This window comes from Fringilla coelebs (assembly GCF_963513975.1).
Source record: "Fringilla coelebs genome assembly, chromosome: 17".
NCBI lineage: Eukaryota > Metazoa > Chordata > Aves > Passeriformes > Fringillidae > Fringilla > Fringilla coelebs.
Window position 1 is genome coordinate 7,844,469 of NC_140043.1, and position 14,376 is coordinate 7,858,844.

At 38.0% G+C, this 14,376-nt stretch overlaps 1 protein-coding gene across 2 annotated transcripts in view; it reads left to right on the plus strand.

Annotated features, from left to right (window-relative positions):
* LOC311160545 (septin-2) overlaps window positions 1-14,376 on the plus strand; it is a 33,537-nt gene that overhangs the window by 2,302 nt on the left and 16,859 nt on the right. For both annotated transcript variants that reach the window (XM_084217418.1, XM_084217417.1), the window contains exons 2-7: window positions 2,558-2,609; window positions 3,682-3,781; window positions 5,255-5,341; window positions 5,945-6,068; window positions 10,474-10,608; window positions 11,050-11,167. In XM_084217418.1, the coding sequence (XP_084073544.1) occupies window positions 2,583-2,609; window positions 3,682-3,781; window positions 5,255-5,341; window positions 5,945-6,068; window positions 10,474-10,608; window positions 11,050-11,167 (591 nt within the window). In that variant the 5' untranslated portion in view covers window positions 2,558-2,582. The remainder of the gene's footprint in view (window positions 1-2,557; window positions 2,610-3,681; window positions 3,782-5,254; window positions 5,342-5,944; window positions 6,069-10,473; window positions 10,609-11,049; window positions 11,168-14,376) is intronic.

A 14,376-nucleotide genomic window follows, 5' to 3' on the forward strand; every position in this document is an offset into this window, starting at 1 on the left:
TTTTACAGATAAAGTTTCACTGCTTTTTGTAAGTTGTTGCAAATGTATCTTATCTATTCCTTTCTCCTTGAACTGTTTTGTATGTGCTGTTTTGCTTATCTCATACTGATTGAAAGAGTACTTTGAAAATCTAAAGAAAACAGAGCAGATACAGTTCTTGCTCTGGTTTGCCTCAGTTGTGGTTTTTTTTAATGCATTTTGGTCTGGACAATTGATAAGAAATTAGATGCTACAATTTTCAGGTGTGTGAACTTCTCAGAGTGTTGTCAGAGACTCAGTTTCACCTTGTTTTGGTGTTTGAGTCAGCTGTGTGCAGGCAGTGCTGTGGGTTTCTGTGCTCACTGATGCGCAGCAGGGACTGGTGCAGTGCCAAGCTCTCACTCATGAGCAGTGCTGAGAGTGCTGTGCTTGTTTGGTGCTGTTAGAGGATTTAATGTGTGGCATTTTCTTCATTCTGAGGTTTTGATTTGTACTGTATTGTAGAGCTTTGGGAAGGCAGCACATGGTCACCAGGGAAGTTTGGTGGAATGATTTTCGAGGAAACCTCATGAGGGCAGTATTAGGAATTGCAAAATGTCAAGGCTGAGCAGCTGAGCTCCCAACTGAACCGTGGCACCTTAGGTATTGTGGAACAGCAGGTGTTTCTGTGGGTTTTTTGTTGTTGTTGAGGTAACTTTTGGCTAGCACATTTCTATTCTAACAAAAGACATTGGGAAATTACTAACTGGAAGTATGAGTTGCAGTCATGATGTGATCAGAGCAGCTGGGCTGCAGCAACTTTTTAGTCAGAGTAAGACACAAGGTGATGTGGTTTGCCTTGTAGGAAACAGGTTTTGTAAGCTGTACTTGTGGAACAGATGATTTTATGAAAAAATGTTCATTATGTGATAACAGACTAACTTTGAGGCTGAATGTGTCATAATCAGTTGACAATAATTTTGACTCTTCTGCTTTTTAATCAAGTAACTTGGGTAATGGATGTGTCTATACTGTCAGCTTAAAGCAGCAGTAGGGAATTTGCCATACATATTGAAACCTGAATCATCCCCCTGTCTCTGCTTTATCTATGGACAGTGGGCCTGGGTGATTCTCCTCTGTCATTACTGTGAGAAATGGGTGAGGTATATCTATATTGGCACTCAGTAACTATGAGCTTTTCTAAAATCTTGAACTATGTTACTAATTTTATTGACAAGGTGACAACAGAGGTTTCCAAACTTAGAAACAAGATGTCAACAGAGTTACTTTTGTGGTGGGATTGTGAGTGTCTTTAAGTGTCTGTGACAATGGTTGGCTGGAGGCTGAAATGAGCTTTTGCATACTGGTCAAAGGAAAAGAAGCTCTGGTTTTCAAAACCATTCTTAAGGGATGCTTTCCAGAATGTTTTGAGGAATACACAATTAGAGGCTGACAGATAATTAGAATGAGGGCCGCCCTATTTTCCAGGCAATGGATGCATTGGGCTTTCATTAGTAAGCAAATGAGCTGGGTATGGGTGAAAAGTGGAGGAGAAAAAAAAAACAACTTCCCTTGCTCATAGGGTAGCTGGTACCTGCACAGCTGCCAGGATTTTACATGCCTGCTGCAGGGCAAATGAAATACCATGGGAGCTGAAGATCTGTTTTCTTTAGAACTCCAAGCAGCAATTATGCTAACTTCGACTTTTCCTTCAGTCCAGAGCTTGGCCTCTGCCAGGATTTGACTGTCAAAATGCCAGTGTCAGAAACTGGACTGTATTCTGCTAAAATGACTCCTGCTAGCCAACAGGAAGGTCTGAACACACAGGTGCCTGCATAGGTCACTTCCCTACTTTTCCAGGCCAAGAGCTGCATTGTCAACAAACCAAGCTGTGAAGTGCTCCTGCCGCTTCTGCGTTTCCTGTCCCTACCCTGGGGCTGCTCTAAATGAAAGGGCTTTGCTCTTGCCCTGATAACTAATCTATAGCACAGCTAACATCCTTGAGTAAAGAGATAAGGGCTTGCCAAAGTCCAGCTGTTCTGGCTGTCTGAAACTAAAGAACAAATCTCTTTTGATAGTCCTTCACCCTGGCATGAATTTTTGTGTCCAGCATGGGTTAGCCAAGTGTAGTGTCCTGTTCAGCAACAGCACTTTGAAGTCACTGAAAATAATGTTATGTTCTGACCCTTACCTGTGAGTCATGTAGGTGTCCTGTTCTCATGAGAATTTTTGGATGTGGTAATAATTCTCAAATGTAATGTTTGGACAACATTTGCATTACATTCACCTATCTGTGAACCATCCTTCTACAAAGACAGGGTGGGTGAAAGTTTGTTATGTTACTAAATTTTGATATTTTGTATTTTAAAGGAATTTTTCTGTTTTGAAATTTTTAAGTATTTAAATTAAGTACTCCTGTGATTTATTTCAGAAGGAAGACATTTCGATTATGGCTTGTTTGTTCTGGTAATCCTTGAGTATGTGACATTTCATTCTACTAGAATAAAATGTGATTACTACATGCAGTTGATCAGTTCAAAATTAAAAGTAATGTGATCTTCAAGTCAGCTAACATGTACTATGGCTTTTTTTCTTCCAGTGTCTGAAACTTGAAGTGAAGAAACATGTCTCAGTCCGGTGAAAAAGTAAAGGTAAAGAGATGGCTGCATAGCCAATATTTTGTCTAGAATCTGTTCAACTTCTGAAGACATTTGTAGTTTTACTGAAGTGCTAAAATTGTGAATAAATTATACCTTATTGCTTCAGATGTGTTTCTTGAAAGGAATTGCTTAGTTAATACAGAGGTTGTATCTGCTCTTAGTGATGGACTGTCTAGTGTTCACCAGACATTCAGTCTCTGCTTACAAAGTTAAAATGGTACCCTCACCTAAGGAAATTTCACGTGACAAACCTTCATTCCTAATGTTTTTGCCCACCTGGATGGGCTTTAAAAGGATTGTTAGCAATTAAGTAATGACTTTTAAAGTGATTTCCCTTGTGTCCCCCCACACCACTGGAAGTGTATGGCATTGTAAAAAACCTGTTCTCATCATAAGCTCATCTGTGAAGAAGACATCTGGTTCCAGATAGCCCACAGGTCCCTGAATCAGGTGGCTGCAGTTCTTGTTTAGGCTCCTATTAGGTTTTCAGTCAATGGGTAACAGATGTTGGAGCAGACTGCCCTGTTTGTAGCCCAAATCTCTTTGATAAGTTTTTCAGGCATGTTTCTTTTTCCTGCTTTTGTGTTAGAAGTCAGAGATTGTGAAGATAGGTGAACAACTTAAGCAGCAAAAGATACATCTCTGTGTGATTGTATCTCAGTAATCCCCCCATTAATACAATGTTCTTATTTTTTACCTGTAGGCTTATGAATTATTTTTATAGAAGATGGTAGTAGCAGACACCAAATTTGAACAGAATTTTTTATTCTGAGCTGTATTTGTTTCTTAAGATTAATAATAGTGTGTTGTTGCAAGCTTGCAGATTTTTGTTTTATCTAAGGGTAGACTTTTGTTTGTGTAGCTCAAGGTACTTATCTGATTTCTATTTATATCAGCCTTTTTAAGGTCTGCTTTGCTATTGCAACAAAAATGGTTTAATTCTCTATTCTTCCTTGTGCTTTATATACCCCTGTGCTTTATTGTGTAGAATCAAGTAAACTCTTTTTCAGCTTTTTAGGGGGAAAGAGATCTCATTTATATTCAACCTTTGTTTTCTTGTCAGTTTTCGGACTCGGCAGGCTATGTGGGATTTGCTAATCTGCCCAACCAGGTTCACAGGAAATCTGTGAAGAAGGGCTTTGAATTCACACTCATGGTGGTTGGTAAGTGAGCTCTTGAAGTATTTTTGAGTGTTATACAACAGCATTTCTTTCACATAGATGTGTGCATCTTCCTACTTAGCAATTGACTGTTAGCAGCAGAAAAAGCTTTGAACCTCTCTACACTTTCCAATTACATCTGTTACTGTTTTGTCATGTTTAGTAGGAGGGAGTATTTATAGTGATTAAAGATGATGACTTGGAGCCAACAGGACATTTAGTCATTCCTGATTCATTGTCAGAGGACAGAGGTGGTTGTTTAATCTTTCTTTCACTCCTATTTCCACACTGAAGGCATGAATGCACACAGTGAGTGTTTTGCTGTTAAAATGGTGATGCTGCTGTTGTGCTTTCTGCTGTTCTGTACTGACTCACTCTGGTGTCAGAGATAAACCTGTAATTTGCCTCTTCTGTCAATGAGCACCTCTGAGTCTCTTTGATGGAGAGTCCTTTAGGCACAAAGCTCTTCCTAGTGATGTTGAATTATGTTTACATTAAATCAGTTTAAATGGTTTGCATGTGCAAAGGGAGTCCACAGTACTGTTACCCTTTTGCAGCAGTTAGTGAAAAATGAAAATGTGCTCTGTAGTACCATTTGGGATTACCTGGTCACAGTATTCAGCAGTGTTTGTGGGATAAACAGGTAATTCATGATAATTGTAGAGTTCTTGTGTCATGTAGTTTGTGATGAGAAATACAAATAGTTTTTTCATCTCTAATATCAGGTTACAGCATTTACTGTATTATCTAAAATAACATGGTCTAAATGCTGATTTCTGTGATTCCTTGAATTAGGAAAAAAGCAAGTTTTTGTAATTTAGATTTAGTAGTTACATTTAGACATTTAACTTTGTTACTTAGATGTAGGAAAAAATTTGTATCATTTGAAGTCACTGAATTACGAAACTTCTCAGGTGAATTTTGAATAATTTGCTTTATGATTTTCAGTTTCATGGAACCTATATGGGCTTAAGTGTAAGGGTGTAAAACTTGACTATTTGTTTGGGATTGGCTGTTAGTTTGGGATTGCTTTACTCATTTGTCTTCCCAGCAGTGTTCCAGGTTCAATTTGTAGCTTAGGAAAACCTTCAAGCTCTCAGAAATTTTCAGCAGCAGAGTTACAGCTCCTGATTCTGCAAGTTCAAATTAAAAAAGCTGTAATTTCCCTCAAGAATCTGAGCTATCTCTAGATCTATAGTCCAAGTGCTGTATGACCTTTCAGCTTTAATTGTGACATCTGTTACAGTAAACTTACAATTTTCATGTTACATTTATGAAAACACTGGAGGTTTGTTTTTCCGGTGTTTTCAAAGTGCTTAGCTGAACCTTTGATGTTTTTATATCAAAAGCTAGGGTGGATCCTGATGAACAAATTATTTTTCCTTTATAATGTGGGCTTGGAGAACGACAAGGTGCTTTAAAAATCTTGGAGTAAAAAGTGTACATGCTTAATAACCTGAATTATTTTGTTTGTAGGTGAGTCTGGCTTAGGAAAATCCACTTTAATTAACAGTCTGTTCCTGACTGATCTTTATCCAGAACGTTATATTCCTGGAGCTGCAGGTAAATGTGGTTTTGCAGTTCCTCCAGCACACTCCACCCTATACAATTTCTTGTTCTTTCAGTTAATATTGCTTCATTCTTTACCCATTACACCACTTGGTTATGCTGTATTTAAATTTTCTAAATTATGTTTTGTTGAGCTGTCATTTTCTTATTTAGATTTCCTTTCAAAGACAGCTTTTGTTTCTTTATCAGCTGCTATTAAAAAAAACACCTCCCAAACCTTTTAGGTATCAATATACCTAAATGTGGTTTTCCTCTAATCCCCATTTCTTCTTACTGCTTTTTGTCTGTAGTGCCGTAAATCCTGGTTAGAACTGTAAATAAACTTTTGACAAATAATCTATTGTGCTTTTGAGTATTATTATTTTATTTTTACATATTGTCATAAGTAAACGCGTGTTTTAGTTCATTGTTTCTTGTTTACTTACGAAAATGTGGTGTTAAATTCTGCTTACTACTTTGTGTATTTTGATAAAATATTTGATGTCATGCAGGTTACAACATGCTTGAGCTTGCAGTTCCTCCTCTATTGCTCTCTCCTGTGGGGGTCTCTGCAGGATCTGATAGGCAAATAACAATCCAAATGTTCCTTTATTTTAGAGAAAATAGAGAGGACAGTTCAAATCGAAGCTTCTACAGTAGAGATAGAGGAGCGAGGGGTGAAGCTGCGTTTAACTGTAGTTGACACACCAGGATATGGAGATGCCATTAACAGCCAGGACTGGTATGTGTGTAAATACTGCTTTGTTAATAAAGTGTGTGTCTTACACAAACACTATTCCAGTGTGTCTGCTACTTTCTACAACTTCCAGTTTCAATTTTTTAACCACTTCTGATGTTTTTAAAAGTTTTGTAGGGTGTGTCTATGATTCTGCCTCAAAATTAACAGCCTCTCCTTCAAAAAGTTTCTCTGAGCACTGCAGTCAGCTTCTTGTCTCTATGGCCATTCCAATAGAACAGAGTTCTGGTGGGGGGAAACTTTCTGTCATTTACTTTCTGTGTCTCTAGCCCATCCAGTTTCCATGTTTTTAAGACAGCTCTTTTCATTCCCTGTCCTCTATATGTACTACCAGCAACTTGGGTAGAACTGGTGTTTTTTTATGATGAAGATACCATTTGGCTCTCTCTGGCCTCAATATCAATGACAGTCTTTAATGGATGAAATAATTGTCAGTAGATACACTGGAAAATTTACATAATTGCTTTAGCATAATGATTATGAAGAAAGAAATCTGTAAAGCAGCTAGAGAGGAACAGGGCAATTTGTAAGAAACTAAATTTGTAAATGTAATTTCCAAATAATCACATTCAGACAATTCTCTTTAACTGTGGAAAGCTGATGAATTTTTTCAAATGAAGATTAGATATCCTTACTGGGATGCTTCTAGTTTCAGTGGATTAAAACTTTGAATTTTCACATGTTTGTCTTTTAAGAAGTGCCAACAATATTTATATTACTTAGTTGTTGATTTTGTTGACACTTTATTTGTGGTGGTGGTAATCCCAAGGCAAACGAGGATCACTGTGCAGAGGAATGGAACATAAAGCTAATACAGGTTGATTTGAGTCCTTCCCTTAAAGACCAGGAAATAGATAAATAGCAGATAAAATAAACATATATAAGGCTAATAGAATGTTTTGCAATCTTTCAGTGACAGAATGATGTATCTGCAATGTTCTTATTATCAGATGGTTTTTCTCTTCTTTTTGTAGTGTAGATGTAGGAACACAGCAAAAGTGAAGGCAGTGAACTTCTGTCATACACTAAATGAAAGTCTGAAAGTGAAGCTCTAGTGAGATTTTTATTTTCCTCCCACTTTTCCTACTCTAGTAAGTTGAAAAAAATTGAACTTTGGGAATAACACAAAGGCATCTTTCTGGGCTGCATCATGGTCTTGCTTATTTTGTGCGCTGTTGACTAGAGCTTCCTTCCGCTGGAGCTGAGAGCTCTGCAGCCTGTGCATTGTGTTAGAGAGAGCTCTTCCTGTTGATTGTGTTCTAATGGCCTTTGTTTATTCTGCTCAGATGTTTCTTAGAGACCTACGTGTTCAGATTTTCCCCTTTCTTTTTGGAGGTTTTCTGAGTAGAATCCTTCTGTGGTGATTCAGAGCTGAGTAGAACAATTTATACGCAATTTTGTGTGACAGATCTGAAACATCAAATACACTTCAGGAACAAATAGTACTTACATCTTACAAAATAAAAAGATGCAGTTAACGGTATCTCTTTAGTCTACTTATGTCACATGAAAAGCCTTTCAGCCATGACAAGTGTCATTTTGACAAAGTCTGTTAATCTTTACAGGATGTCTTGGGGACTTGGATGGGCAGACTCTTTGTTTTGAGCTGTAGTGAAGACTAACCCAGAGCAACCACCTTCCTTCCTTGCTAGTTCAGAGGAAGGAGCAAGTTCATGTTCTTGAACTTATGTTTGCGTTCAGGAGCATTTGCTGCAGTCATGGTTCACCAGTAGATAGTGCTGATCACGATCCAAGGTTTATAAAGCCCTTTTTTGGGAAGGCTGTAATTTGTGCAGACTTCTTGTTTTTCAAGGTGACAAATTTTACTAAGGCTATTTTTGAAAACAGATAAATCAAAGTGGTATGGTATCTCTAGCAGGTAGCAATTGCTGGGAGAGTTTCAAATATCTTACTCTGAGTAGGTTCCCTAATGGCTTTTAGTCTCTGTGCATTGACGAAAGGGCTAAATTTTAGACTTTCAGGGATGGGAGCTGAGGTACATTTTAATGTATTTTGTGTCAAAGAAAAGGTACTGATTAGGATTCTATGATAGTAGGAGTATGTCCAGGAGGTCTATTGGATTGGAAAAACAACAGTGTTGGATTGGGAAATGATTTGTTATAGATTTAGTACAACACACTTTATGAAGCAGAGTAATTCTCGTTTTCTGGATGCTACTATACTTAAAACAGTATGAAAGGCAAGGTGAACCACAGTTAACCATGGTGATTTTTGAAGATTCTGTATGAAGCTTTAGTGCTGGCTGGAGTTCTGTATTCTAGAATCAGACCCACACCTAGGATTGCTCATGGCCTCAGTTTAGGGGTGTGTTTGGAAAGCAGCAAAATTCTTTGTGGTGGGAGGTTTGACGCATTCAAAATCTTTGCATGCGTAAGTACATTGGGATCATGAGAGAAGCGTGTCCTTAAAATAACATCTTCCATCAGAACAGAGGGGATCTAATCAAGGGAGGAAAAAAATTGCTTGATGCTTAGATTTGCTTTGATATCTGGCCTCAAAAAAGTGGTTGACAAAAACAGACTAGAAGTGAACTTGTTAGATATTGCTGATCACACTCTATTTCATCTTGCTTGGAGTGTCACAGGTCATTCTTTGATAGCTGCTCTCAGCTCTTTGGCTGCTGCTAATTTTTTTTTTCTTTCTTGTTTTGGATTTTTTTTTTAACTAAGGTTATATTTTATGGGTTTTGGCAGCTTGGTAATACTGTTCATTTTCCCCCAGTGGGCTTCAATGCAGCATTTGTGTTGTTTGCTGTTACAATACAGGATGTGCTATCTCCTAAGTAATGACAGCACTGTGGTGTAAGCCAGGTGTTTCCCGGAAGTCAGGAGGTACAGGACACTAACACCGTATTTATAGGGAAAATGAGAGCTGTTAGACATAGAAAAGTGCACGTCAACTAATGACATTGCCAGAGAAATGTGTGATGGTTCTTTCCCATTGTTAGTGTTTGGTTTCTGTCCTAGTATTTGTATGTCTTCAGTCTCGTTACCTTTTACCAGCTAAGAGAGGTATTGAAGATTAACAGGAACAAAAACCATATTGATGTGTTTCAGCACATTTAGGTATTAAGATCCTGTTTCTTAATGAGTAGCACTAAGGTCAAAACCCAGTTAATTCAGTTTTTTGTTTTGTTGTCTTGTCTGATATGACTTAGAATAGCCAAATCTTGCAATGATGTAGATGTGTGTGTATATATATTCTACTGTGGATTTATTCCTTCTCAATCCAAAAGCTTACTTAGCTTTGGAGAATCAAATTCCCTCCAGGATCTCTTCCATCATACTTGTTACTTTCTTTTATTATCTCCTTTGCAGCCATGCAGCCCTGGGTAAAATGTTGCTGCCTATCACGGTGTTTGCCAGCATTCTGTGTTCATTTTCCAAATTATTAATTTTCTGTTATCTGCTCTGTTTCCTCCTTAAATATATCTCATCAAGTTTGTGTTTTCTCAGCAACAGAAATATGGGTGTTCCTATTTCTCAAACTTTCTGCTTAGTTTTTTCTCAAGTAGTTTAAGACATGTTCATGATACACAATTATCTGCCTAACCTTATCTATGTCAGCTGTTCCCTTCCCTTCCCCTGCAGAACCTAATATAAAGTGTCCTTTTATATAAATGGTGTTTGCAGGTGTCTGCAGGCTCTGGAATAGCTTAAAATGATCTTAGTTATGCAGTTTTCTCTCTCTAGTCACTGGTCTCTGTGTCTGATTAATCTCTGATCAGATTTTGTGCTCATTTACTTCTTTGTAGGGAATATTTTAGATTGCCTTGAACTAAGTAGTTTTTTCCTTTGCCAACAGAAAAGAATTCTGTAAGGTAACAAAAATAGCTTAATAAAGCATGTGATGCCTGAGTGCATGACTTGCAAATGTATTTGTACTTAATTATAACAGAATACCAGAATTTTCAGAGATAACTATAGAAATCTGGCTCTAGGGTCAGGGTTGTAAATCAAGAGGGTATCTGGGATATGTCATTCATCAACCAGTTTAAAAACAAATCTTCAGCCCCTAACCTGAGAAAAAAATGCAGAAAAATCCTCAATCTTCTGTTCCTGTGTTGCCTCAGCACCAAGTGCTTTTTTCTGTGCTTGCACTTGAACTTTTTATCCAGTGAACAGAGTAACACTTGAAATTGGCTCTAGGCATAAGTCGACACTTGGTGGTTGTTATGAAAACACCCTTTTGCATTATCAAAATATTTTTCCTCAGTACTGGATAAAATGCTAGGAAGTTGAATTTTCTGTAACAGTACTGTTTTCAATAAAATGTGTTTCTCATTCTGTTCTTATCTTTTCATGATTCTTTCCTTATTATTTAAAGCTGATGTAAGATGCCTGTCTTTCTCCCCCCTCCCATACCACAGCTTCAAAACAATTATCCACTACATTGACAACCAGTTTGAGCGATACCTCCATGATGAGAGTGGTCTGAACAGGCGCCACATCATAGACAACAGAGTCCACTGCTGCTTCTACTTCATCTCTCCTTTTGGGCATGGGTAAGAAAAAGCTTGAGCTTTTGTACTTCAGGGTGTTGTACCTTCATAACAGATCATAAGTCTGTTCATTACTTGAACTGGTAAATTAACAGTAATGTTAATTGAGTTACCAACCTGTCAGTTAGCCAGTGCAATTAAATCAGTCTATGGAGATTAGGGCTCTCCTTTACTTCATCCCCTTTTGCATTGTTTATCACCCAGAAACATAAATGCTTTTAATATCCACTTCATTATATAGAAACAGTCTTAATTATAGCTAAAACTTTGCGCAATCAAGTTGATAAGCAAGGGCATTAAATTTAATGGCTTAATTTATTATGAAACTACTGTTTATGTGGACACTTGAAATAAATAATTTTTAATACATTTGGTCTGTTATAAAACAAACAGCACAAGACTCCTTGCCTATTTTAAATCTTTTTTTTCCCTGCTTGTTGGCAGACTGAAGCCATTAGATGTGGAGTTCATGAAGGCTCTTCATGGAAAGGTCAACATTGTCCCTGTGATTGCCAAGGCTGACACCCTGACGCTGAAGGAGAGGGAGAGGCTGAAGAGAAGAGTAGGTCTAACACTTGATCATGAGAACAGAGCAACCCATACAATATTAAAGCCAAATATAAAGTAATTTCAACTCAAGAGGGGTAAATGATACTGGCCAAGGACCTGATCTTGGGGAAGTTTGAGGTGGGAAATCCTCACTGGAGGCTGATGTGCTTTGCCAGTTACACTTGCTAAGAATGTGGCTGTTCTTGGATTCATGTATCTTAGCAAAGCCATGCACCCAGTAGCAACACCATTTGGAATAAGGGTTCAGACAATCCTGGAAGGAGAAGGGGAGATGTTTCAGACTGGCTCTCTGAGAGCAGTGGCCCAAGTGTCCCTTAGTGCTTGAGAACGTTAAAAGTGAGGACAGTGGGACTGTATGAACCTTGTCTGCCATGCAGGCAAAGATCCACTGAAGAGAGAAGGAGATACTTGTACAGAAATAAGCAGCTTTATGGTGAACCAGGTAAAAGGAGGGAGGAAATTTTAAAAAGTCTGTTCATTGAGACAGGAAGAACCTTTGGATCTTGCTGGGAGAAATTCTGTGCCAGCTCTTAAATTTTAATTTTGTTCCTCCACAAATACTAGAAGGTAATGACAGGTGCACTGCTTTCAAATTGAAGGGACTCATAAGGAAATCATAAAGCAAAAATGTGGCTGATTGTGCAGGTTTTATTGCTTTTCCTATTCTGTTACTGTACTGACTTTGTGAAAGATTTTTATCTCACTCTGTTTGTGGAGCTGCCACTTTTTGTAAAACCCCCATAATTCACCCTTTCAGCGGTGTACTTCAGGCTCAGTGTTCATAGCTGCTTACTTTTTGGTTCAGCATTTGGGAGCAGAATGATGTTGAAAGATTTGAGGGAGGCATTTAAGTGGAACACTAATTATTTTATAATTCACCAGGAATTTGACTAACTTTTAACTAACTAATCTTTAAAAAAGTCTGGACTTAGACATATGGACACCACATTTATGCGCTGCTAAGTACAACAAGAAGGGCATCTGTAGTCTAAGGGAGTGGTTGGGGAGCAGGTAAACAAGTTTCATTATTTTTATACTGCTGGCAAAGGTCACTCTGCAAACTGAGTTTATATTAAGTCAAATGTATAATGTGCTTCCAAAGCTTTGAAAATCAAAGCTACTGTATATTGTTCTAACTCAAAGCATCTTGGCCAACAGAGTCTCTAATCAAGAATAGGAATCAAAGTCCTGCTTTGCTGACGCAGCTTGAAGTCTTACTTTTTTTAGATGTTTCTGCCATTTGGCCATCAATCTGAAGTAAAATGTTTTTGTTTTGCCGCTATGGATTAAGCAGCAAGATTAGCTTGTGGTGCTTGCAAAGGAAACCCAGCTTGGAGTAATTCCTGTTTGGGCTTTCTGGAATTCAAAGTTATTTTTTCAAACTCCTGAGTGGGAAGAAATGCACGACTGTTTCACAAGCTGTGCCATGCAAGGGTGCTAAGGAAACATGCTCAAAAGAATGACTTCATGAGAGGGGAACTAATATTTTGACTTTTTTTTTAATTTCCCATGGGAAGGCTAATCTTTAGGAACACAGAATCCTCTGAGGCCAATAAAATTCAGATTTGAAGAAGCAAAATGCTGTTTCATTGTTAGGAGCATAAAATACAGTTTGTTTTTATTGCAATTCTTTTTCCTTTCAGGAAAGCACTAGGTTTAACAGCTGTAATATATTATTCTAGCACCCCTTGCTGTTGGCTTTCCCGTTATTGTTCCACTTGCATTTTATCTCAAAGATCTCAGCCAGGTTAAATGTGCTTTCTTGTTTTATGCAACTACTTAAAGGCATCGAACTGCAATGCTGCCCCACCCATCCCAGCTGTGCATCTTTTATTGTCATTTGGTGACAGTTCAGGTCTCTTTCATTTTGCAAAACAGTAACAAAATCCATTGATTTAAATGTCATTGTGTGAATGTCTTATTTACTTATTGGCAACACTTACTCCCAAATTTCTTTTCTCTCTATAAAATATTGCTCTCTGTGTAGGTGGGGGCTCCCGGTACTCAGTGCGCGCGCGTGTGAGTGCGGGGGATGTTTATATACCTGGCAGGAAAACGCTGTCAGCGAACAGCTGTGCCTCATGCATGGTCTTTCCTCTGCTAATGGTCTGGAGAATTATTTTCTTTCAAACACCTGTTAAATAACCAAGTTCTGGTTGGACTATTTTCATTTATACTGTGGCTGTCGGTTGCTATCATGACAGGATGGAGGAACCCAACAATACTCAGAGAAGTCTCATTATGACCTCTCTATTTGAAGTTTGCTTGTTTTCATACCAAGTTAATTTCCAGTTGTATACACAGTAATGGCATCACAAGTCCTTAAAAAGGCTCTTCTGAATATTTTTACTATTACTTCAAAACTCTCCCTGAATTTGCCCAAACTCTGTCTGTGCTGAGAGTTCATTGAGCAGGGCAGCTGCTTGGTTCAGGTGCTGTTGGTAGGTTATAGTTGCTGCTCTAGGAAGTTTGCACAGTTCCCCTGTTCTGCTGAAACATCCAGGATCCCTTTGGAGAGAGTCATTGTGGAATCGCAGCATTCTTCATGCTCTCCTTATACCACCACACTTCCTTTACTGAAAGTAACTCTTGTCAGTGCATTTGATGCAGTGACAAGAGCTGACTTAAGTATTTTCAGTAGTGTGGCAGCAGAAACATTCTCTTTGGTTTTGAAAAAAGGAATTGACTCGTGCCACCTTTTGAGACTACAAAAGGCCTGGAGTTATGCTGGTGCTCACCCCTGCAGTGATTTCATTAGGAAAAGAATGTGCCCAGGAATATAGATACTGTATTTTTTATGTTACCCTCAGACATTAATGACAAAGAATACTGTTTAAGAACAGGGTCTTTTTCTTATTGGATTTTTAATGACTTTTTTCAGTTTAAGTGGATAATAAGCTTTTATCTTTTTTGATTCAAGAGGCAATAGGCACTGTCTTCTACATTTTTGAATGTATCAAATGCACAAAAATATACTTTGACACTGGGTGAATGGTTTTGATTCTGTCACTAATGAATTCCTTCTTGTTACTTCTATTCTTTTTTCATATTAATCTCACTTTGCTTCTGTATTTGCTTTGTAAATCTTATGGCATTTTTAAATTATTTACTTGCTGTGTTTTTCAAAAATACATTTATCTTTTGTGCCTTTTAAAAAATCTTCAAGCGTGTGGCATTTTGCAATTTGGACACTGAGTCAGG